Below are 9,204 nucleotides of genomic sequence, written 5' to 3'. Positions count from 1 at the left end.
GGACAGCTGTGGTGGCAAATCAAGGTTGATGGAACAAAAAGAAAAGCAAAAAGATTGCAGATCTGACAAAAGGTACAATCTTACAAATTACATCTGATGGATCACCGTTGGAGGCTGGACAAGGTTGATGGAACAAAAAGAAAAGCAAAAAGATTGCAGATCTGACAAAAGGTACAATCTTATCACAATTCCTAACCAAACACAATGAGATCTATTGGATGGGAATCGAAATAATTTTAATTTTCCGCTGTGTATGTATAAGTAGATTCCCAACATAAACTTGGCCTAAATGATCCTTCAACTTCATTAGTGAAAAAAGAAAAAAAAACAGCAATAATAAAAGAAACACACCTAAAAAAAAACACACACACACACAACATTATAAAACTGAAAATAAACATACAAAATAAAATAAAAAGAAAAGGATATCAATCTTTAGAATCATGTATAGCAATGGACTTTTCCAATTTAGAGAAATTCTCAAAAAATGGTTTCAAATCGAGCTTTGGTTCTTGAACACTTGAAATCATATGCGAATTTTTAGAATTATCATTGAATTCAAATTCAAGCGCATCATATGAAGATGTAGCGATAAATTGATCATCAACAAGTTGTTCAATAAGATCTACTTCATGCAAATCATCTTCATCTCCATGTTGCTTGCAAATGTTAAAAACATTCATTTCCACGGTCATATTTCCAAAAGAGAGTTTTAAGATACCATTTCTACAATTTATCAATGCATTTGAAGTAGCAAGAAAGGGATGTCCTAGAATGATAGGTATTTGTGCATTCGAATTTAAAACAGGATGTGTGTCCAAAACTATAAAATCAACAGGAAAATAGAATTTATCAATTTGAACTAGAACATCCTCTACAACCCCTCTTGGAACTTTTACTGAACGATCAGCAAGTTGAAGTGTTGTTGTTGTTGGTTTAAGCTCTCCCAAACCAAGTTGCTCATACACAGAAAAAGGTAATAGGTTAACACTAGCACCAAGATCAAGCAAAGCACGCTCTATCCTGTTATGCCCAATCACACAAGAAATTGTTGGACAACCAGGATCTTTGAATTTAGATGGAGTGTTTTGTTGAACAATCGAGCTCACATTCTCTGTTAAAAATACTTTTTGTTGAACATTAAGTTTCCTCTTGACAGTGCACAAGTCTTTTAAAAATTTTGCACATGAAGGTACTTGTTTGATTGCATCCAATAATTGTATGTTAATTTTGACTTGTTTAAAAAGTTCAAAAATTTCAGAATTGTGGTTGAGTTTTGAAATTGGTTGCAATCGTTGAGGAAATGGAGCTGGAATGGGACATTTTTCAACAATAGGTTCAGAAATGATCTTTTCCTCACTTTTGGAAACGACATTTTCTTGCTTTGAAGTACCACCAAATTTTAGTTCTTTTGAAGGGATGGTTTTGTCAATAATTTTTCCACTACGAAGAGTCGTGATGGAGTTGGCATTTTGTTGTTGACTTTCAGAAGAACTAGAAGCATTTACATTATATTGCTGAGAAGGATTTGGTTGAGGTTGAGCAGGAAATTTGCCTTTCTCTTGAGAATGCAAAGAAGAGGTCAATGAAGAAAGTGTGTTCTTAATTTCATTGATGGCTTGTGAAGTTTGATTATTAATATTTGCTTGTCCTTGCATAAAAGACTGCAATGTTTCCTCAAGAGTCTTTGATTGTGGTGGTGGAAAAGAAGGAAATTTTGAAAGCCCTTGAGGTTGTGATAAATAAACACGATTATCATCTCTCCAACTAAAGTTGGGATGATTTCTCCATTGTTGATTATATGTTTCTGAGTATGGTGAAGAAAAAGGCTTTTTGAAAGTGTTCATAGCATTGGTTTGATCATGTAAAACTTCTTTGAAAACTGGAATGTTAGGACAATCATGCGTAAGATGACCAAAAGTTTCACAAATGCTACAAATTTCATCATTTTGCACGGGTTTAACTTCCTTTACTTTCCTTAATTCCATGGCTTCAACCTTTCTAGACAAACTAGCAATCCTAGCATTTAGATCATCATCTTGACTCAATTGATATTTTCCTCCACTAGAACTAGCAAGACTAGATCTAATTGAGTTTTCGATTGGTTTTACTGTTTGCCAAGATTGAGAATTTTCAGCTAGATGATCTAGAAATTCTAATGCTTCATCTGGATCTTTATCTAAAAATTCACCATTGCACATCGTTTCTACAAATTGTTTTGTTTCAGGAGTTAGGCCCTCATAAAAGAAACTTATAGTACGCCATTTTTCAAAACCATGGTGTGGGCATGTATTTAACAAATCTTTAAATCTTTCTAAACATTGAAAGTACGCTTCATTGGTTTTTTGAGAAAAATTTTGGATTTGTCTTTTCAAAGCATTAGTTTTATGTGCTGGAAAGAATTTCTTCAAAAACTCACTTTGCATTTCTTGCCATGTGCCAATCGACCTAGGTTTTAAAGAGTTAAGCCAAGTTTTTGCTTTATCTTTTAGAGAAAAAGGAAACAATTTCAACTTAACAATTTCATTGGGACAAGTTTGCTCGTTAAATGTGGCACATACTTCCTCAAATTCTTTAAGATGCAAATATGGACTTTTAGATTCTAAGCCATGAAAATTAGGAAGTAATGGAATCATACCCGGCTTGAATCGAAAATTATTAGCATTAAGAGGAAAAATGAAACATGAAGGAGCAAAATTTCGAGAAGGTTGCAAGTAATCACGCATGGTTCGTACTTGTTGGTTTTCATTTTCATCGTGTATGCTTTCATTATCAGCCATGGTGGAAGATGTGAGTGAGTGTTGAGGTGAGTCAAATAAATTACTAAAGAAAGTTTCACAATTATCTTTAACTAAACGATGAGAACTTAATTCACGATACCAATATGACATAAAATAATAAAAAGTAGATGTAACGAACAAAAATTAGGTGGCACAGCCAACCATATAAAAAGAACGAAAATTAGGTGGCACGGCCAACCATATAATAAACAAACGGCAGATCGGGAGGCTCGGCCTTCCCTTTAAGGAAAGAAAATAAACAGAAAATAAAAACGAAGGAGGCTCGACCTTCCTTTAAAGTAAAATAACTAAAGTAATAAGATTGAAAAAGGAACGAGTGTACCTGATTTGTGAAGATTATGAAAGAGAAGAAAACCTCACAGAAAGTGGTAGAAAATAATCCTTAATGCAAATCCCCGGCAACGGCGCCAAAAACTTGCTACAACTTTAAGGTTGCAAACCCAAGTGCAGGTTGTCGCAAGTAGTAAATCTCGGAAGTCCGAGGTCGAACCACAGGGAATTAGAAGGAAATAAACTATTCTATGAGTAATGAACGGTTGATGAAAATACGATGAAGACAAACACAAGAGCATCGGGGATTCACTTCGGATAAATGAGTAGAAATTGCCCTTGATCTTTAATTTAACTCATATGAAAATCAACTAAGGAATGATCTCATATGGAAGATAAAACATTGATCACAAATATATTAAAAGATAGATCTTGATCATTGTTTGAGAGAATATGTCAAAATAAGTTGTTGGAATGTAGAGATTATCTAAGCATTTATTGTGCCAAAATTGTCAACAATAAATCAAAGTCTTTAACAAACCAAAACTATTTGTAGAACATATACTTCAACCAAGTAAGAAGATGAACATTGAAGAACAAAATGAAAGATCAAAGACAACACTAAACATTCATCAAAGTTTCACCCTTAGCTCTAGCTAAATGTTTAGAAATACATAGTGAAATGTTACAAAGAAAATAAAGGAAACTATAATATGATGGAGAGGAATTGATGCTTCAAAATCGTGGCCAAGGTCCCCTTTTATAGGCAAAGGAACATCCAAAATTCAAGTAGGCAATGCAACTTGTTTCTGTCCAGCTTCAAGACAGCTGGAACATGCAACTTGATGCCAATTTTCAGATACCTTGTGCAGCGAATTTGGACTTATAATCAACAGATAAATTATTTCTACTTGAGTTAGCTTTCCATTGGTTCAAATATCAGGTTCATTGGATCTATATAACTCCAGATATGACAAAAACAATAAGTGCTGCTTCACAGGTAAAGCTGTATCCGGCAGGTAACAAGCTGGACTTTGCACGGTTATTTTGGCTGTCTTGTGATACGAATTTGACTTTTTCCAAAACAAGAAATTGTAGAAACGTGCCTTATCTTTCCAACCCAACTTGAATAACCTCGATCCAATGTCTGCAGCTCAAGTTATGATTGTTTTACCGACAGCTGCTTCTTGCTTGAGGCAGTCACTATTTTTGACTTTTCAACATTATTTTCTTCCACTTGCTCCACTTGTAATAAATTGGAAATACATGTGAAATACATCAAATAGATACTCTTTCAAATGTATAATACTCATGCCGCCATGTATGTAAATACGTATTTCAATTAATTGCATTTTTAACCATATATTTATGGAAATTGAATTTACGGCATGAGAATTGGAATTAGAGACTAATATTAGCGTTTTTAAACAAAGTGAATGTAAAATGCCTTGTAAATTATATATCTTTGAAGCACTTTTAGACACTAATCACCCTGGTGCAGTTTTTCTTTGTTAATTTCTCAAGACTCGACCTCGAGCCCATTTTCTCGGGCCTTTTCAAATCAGCCTACGAAATTTCAGCCAAATCCGACATCGTCGCGACAAATGACAAAATTACCCCTGGTGCAATTTTTCTTTGTTAATGTCCTGAGATCTTGGGACTCCGCCCCGAGCCCAATTTCTCAGGCGGTTTCCATTCAGCCTTCCAAATTTCAGCCCATTTCGACACCGTCGCGACAAATGACAAAAATACCCCTTGTGCGGTTTTTCATTGTTAATTTCTCGAGATCTCGGGACTCCGCCCCGAGTCCAATTTCTCGGGCCGTTTCCAATCAGCCAGCAAAACTTCAGCCCATTCCGACACCGTCGCGACAAATGATAAAATTGCCCCAGGTGCAGTTTTTCTTTGTTAATTTCCCGAGATCTCGGGACTTCACCCCGAGTCCAATTTCTCAGGCCGTTTTCAATCAACCTGCCAAATTTCAGCGCATTCCGACTCCGTCGCGACAAATGACCTAATTGTCCTTGGTGCGATTTTTCTTTTTTTTTTGTTCGAGATCTCGGGACTCAGCCACGAGTCCAATTTCTCTGGCCGTTTCATATCATCCTGCCGAATTTCAGCCCATTCCGTCACCATCGCGACAAATGACCAAACTTCCTGTGGTGCGGTTTTTCTTTGTTAATTTCTCAAGATCTCGGGACTTCGCCCCGAGTCCGATTTCTCGGGCCGTTTCCACTCAGCCTGCCAAATTTCAGCCATTTTCGACACCATCGCGACAGATGACAAAAATTACCCTGGTGCGATTTTTTTTGTTAATTTCTCGAGATCTCGGGACTTCGCCCCGAGTCCAATTTCTCGGGCCGTTTCCAATCGGCCAGCAAAATTTTAGCCCATTCCGACACCGTTGCGACAAATGATAAAATTGCCCCAGGTGCTGTTTTTCTTTGTTAATTTCCCGAGATCTCGGGGCTTCACCCCGAGTCCAATTTCTCGGGCCGTTTTCAATCAACCTGCCAAATTTCACCGCATTCCGACACCGTCGTGACAAATGACCTAATTGTCCCTGGTGGGATTTTTCTTTTTTATTTTTCGAGATCTCGGGACTCCACCACGAGTCCAATTTCTCGGGCCGTTTCAAATCATCCTGCCAAATTTCATCCCATTCCTCACCGTCACGACAAATGACCAAATTTCCCATGGTGCGATTTTTCTTTGTTAATTTCCCGAGATCTTGGGATTTTGCCCCATGTCCGATTTCTCGGACCATTTCCAATCAGCCTGCCAAATTTCAGCCCATTCCGACACCATCGCGACAAATGATAAAAATGAACCTGGTGTGATTTTTCTTTGTTAATTTCTCGAGATCTCGGGACTTTGCCCCGAGCCCAATTTCTCGGGCCATTTCCACTGAGTCTGCCAAATTTCAGCCCATTTCGACACCGTCGCGCCAAATGACAAAAATGATCCTGGTGCGGTTTTTCTTTGTTAATTTCTCGAGATCTCGGGACTCTGCCCCGAGACCTATTTTTCGGGCTGTTTTCAATCAGCCTGCCAAATTTCAGCCCATTCCGACACCGTTGTGACAAATGACAAAATTGCCCCTGGTGCGGTTTTACTTCGTTAATTTCTCGAGATCTCGGGACTCCGCTCCAAGTCCAATTTCTCGTGGCATTCCTAATCAACCTGCCAAATTTTAGTCCATTCCGACATCGTCACGACAAATGTCAAAATTTCCTTGGTGCGGTTTTTCTTTGTCAATTTCCCGAGATCTCAGGATTCCGCCCCAAGTCTAATTTCTCAGGCCGTTTTCAATCAGCTTGCCAAATTTCAGCCCATTCTGACACCGTCATGACAAATGACAAAATTGGTCTTGGTGCGATTTTTCTTTGTTAATTTCTCGAGATCTTGGGACTCCGCCCCGAGTCCAATTTCTCGGGCCGTTTCCAATCAACTTGCAAAATTTCAGCCCATTTCGACATTATCACGACAAATGACAAAATTGTCCCTGATACAGTTTTTCTTTGTTAATTTCCCAAGATCTCGGGACTTCGCCCTGATTCCAATTTCTCTGGCCGTTTCCAATCAACTTGCCAACTTTCAACCCATTCTGACACCATTGCGATAAATTACCAAATTGTCCCTGGTGCGATTTTTCTTTGTTAATTTTCTAAGATTCGGGACTCCGCCACGAGTCCAATTTCTCGGGCCGTTTCCAATCTGCCAGCCAAATTTCCGTCCATTTCGACACCGACGTGAAAAATGACAAAATTGTCCCTTGTGCGGATTTTCTTTTATAATTTCTTGGGATCTCGGGACTCCGCCTCGAGCCCAATTTCTCGAGCCGTTTTCAATCAGCCTGCCACATTTTAGCTCAGTCCGACACCTTCGCGACAAATGACAGAATTGCCCCTGGTGCAATTTTTCTTTCTTAATTTCCCGAGATCTCGGGACTCCGCCCCGAGCCCAATTTCTCAGGCTGTTTCCAATCGGTCGGCCAAATTTCAGACCATTCCGACACCGTCGCGACAAATGACAAAATTACCCCTGGTGTAGTTTTTCTTTCTTAATATCTCGAGACTCGACCTTGATCCCATTTTCTTGGGTCTTTCCCAATCAGCTTGCCAAATTTAAGCCAAATCCGACATCTTCGCGACAAATGACAAAATCGCCCCCGGTGCGATTTTTCTTTGTTAATGTCCCGAGATCTCGGGACTCTGCCCCGAGCCCAATTTCTCAGGCGATTTCCAATCAGCCTTCCAAATTTTAACCCATTTCGACACCGACGCGACAAATGACAAAAATGCCCCTGTTGCAATTTTTTTTGTTAATTTCTCAAGATCTCCGGACACCGCCTCGAGCCCAACTTCTCGGGCCGTTTCCAATCGGCCTGCAAAATTTCAGCCCGTTCCGACACCGTCGCAACAAATGACAAAATTGCCCTAGGTATGGTTTTTCTTTGTTAATTTCCCGAGATCTTTGGACTTCACACCGAGTCCAATTTCTCGGGCCGTTTTCAATCAACCTACCAAATTTCAGCGCATTCCGACACCGTCGCGACAAATGACCTAATTGTCCCTGGTGCGATTTTTCTTTTTTATTTTTTTGAGATCACGGGACTCCGCCACGAGTCCAATTTCTCGGGCCGTTTCCAATCGTCTTGCCAAATTTCAGCCCATTCCGTCACCGTCGCGACAAATGACAAAATTTCCTGTGGTGCGGTTTTTCTTTATTAATTTCCCGAGATATCGGGACTCCGCCCCGAGTCCGATTTCTCGGGCCGTTTCCAATCAACCAGCCAAATTTCAGCCCATTTCAACACCATCATGACAGATGACAAAAAATGACCCTGGTGCGGTTTTTCTTTGTTAACTTCTCGAGATCTCGGGACTCCGCCTCTAGCCCAATTTCTCGGGCCGTTTCCAATCCGCCTGCCAAATTTCAGCCCATTTCGAAATCGTCGCGACAAATGAAAAAATTGCCCCTGGTGCAATTTTTCTTTGTTAATTTCTCGAGATCTCGGGATTATGCCCCGATTCCAAATTCTTAGGCCATTTCCAATCAGGCTGTCAAATTTTAGCCCGTCCTGACACCGTCGCGACAAATGAAAAAATTGGCCCTGGTGCGATTTTTCTTTGTTAATTTCTCGAGATCTCAGGACTCCACCCCGAGTCCAATTTCTCGGGCCGTTTCCAATTAGCTTGCAAAATTTCAGCCCATTTCGACACCGTCGCGACAAATAACAAAATTGCCCCTTGTGCGATTTTCTTTGTTAATTTCCCGAGATCTCCGGACTTCGCCCCAAGCCCAATTTCTCGAGCCGTTTCCAATCAACCTGTCAAATTTCAACCCATTCCGACACTATCACGACAAATGACAAAAATGGCCCTGGTGTGATTTTTCTTTGTTAATTTCCTGAGATCTCGGGACTCTGCCATCAGCCTGCCAAATTTCAGCCCATTCCGACACCGTCGTGACAAATGACAAAATTGCCCCAGGTGTGATTTTACTTTGTTAATTTTTCGAGATCTCGAGACTCCGCTCCGAGTCCAATTTCTCGCGGAGTTCCTAATCAACCTGCCAAATTTCAGTCCATTTCGTCATCGTCGCGACAAATGATAAAATTGCCCCTAGTGCGATTTTTCTTTGTTAATTTCCCGAGATCTCAGGATTCCGCCCCAAGTCCAATTTCTCGGGACGTTTCGAATCAGCCTGCCAAATTTCAGCCCATTCTAACACCGTCGTGACAAATGACGAAATTGGCCCTGGTGCAATTTTTCTTTGTTAATTTCTTGAGATCTCGGGGCTCAGCCTCGAGTTCAATTTCTCAGGCCGTTTCCAATCAGCCTGCAAAATTTCAGCCAATTTCGACACCGTCACGACAAATGACAAAATTGCCCCTGGTGCGATTTTTCTTTATTAATTTCCCGAGATCTCGAGACTTCGCCCTGATTCCAATTTCTCTGGCCGTTTCCAATCAATTTTTTGAGATCCCGAGACTTCACCAGGAGTCCAATTTCTTGGGCCGTTTCCAATCTGCCTGCCAAATTTCAGCCCATTCCGACACCGACGCAAAAATTGACGAAATTGCCCCTTGTGTGGTTTTTCTTTGATAATTTCCCAGGATCTCGGGACT

General features: G+C 40.1%; 1 protein-coding gene across 1 annotated transcript; it reads right to left on the bottom strand.

The window, feature by feature from the left end:
- Positions 1–428: 428 nt before the first annotated feature.
- LOC111391819 lies at positions 429–2,780 on the bottom strand. Its single transcript, XM_023017083.1, has 2 exons — positions 1,322–2,780; positions 429–1,168 (listed from the first exon to the last, which is right to left on the bottom strand). Exons 1-2 carry the CDS (start codon positions 2,778–2,780, stop codon positions 429–431), a joined length of 2,199 nt encoding a protein of 732 aa, XP_022872851.1.
- Positions 2,781–9,204: the final 6,424 nt, after the last annotated feature.

The sequence above is a fragment of the Olea europaea genome, unplaced genomic scaffold, assembly GCF_002742605.1.
Source record: "Olea europaea var. sylvestris unplaced genomic scaffold, O_europaea_v1 scaffold836, whole genome shotgun sequence".
In the NCBI taxonomy this organism is placed as follows: Eukaryota; Viridiplantae; Streptophyta; class Magnoliopsida; order Lamiales; family Oleaceae; genus Olea; species Olea europaea.
The sequence above is the reverse complement of the archived record's forward strand: the minus strand, read 5'-3'. Positions and strand labels throughout refer to the sequence as shown.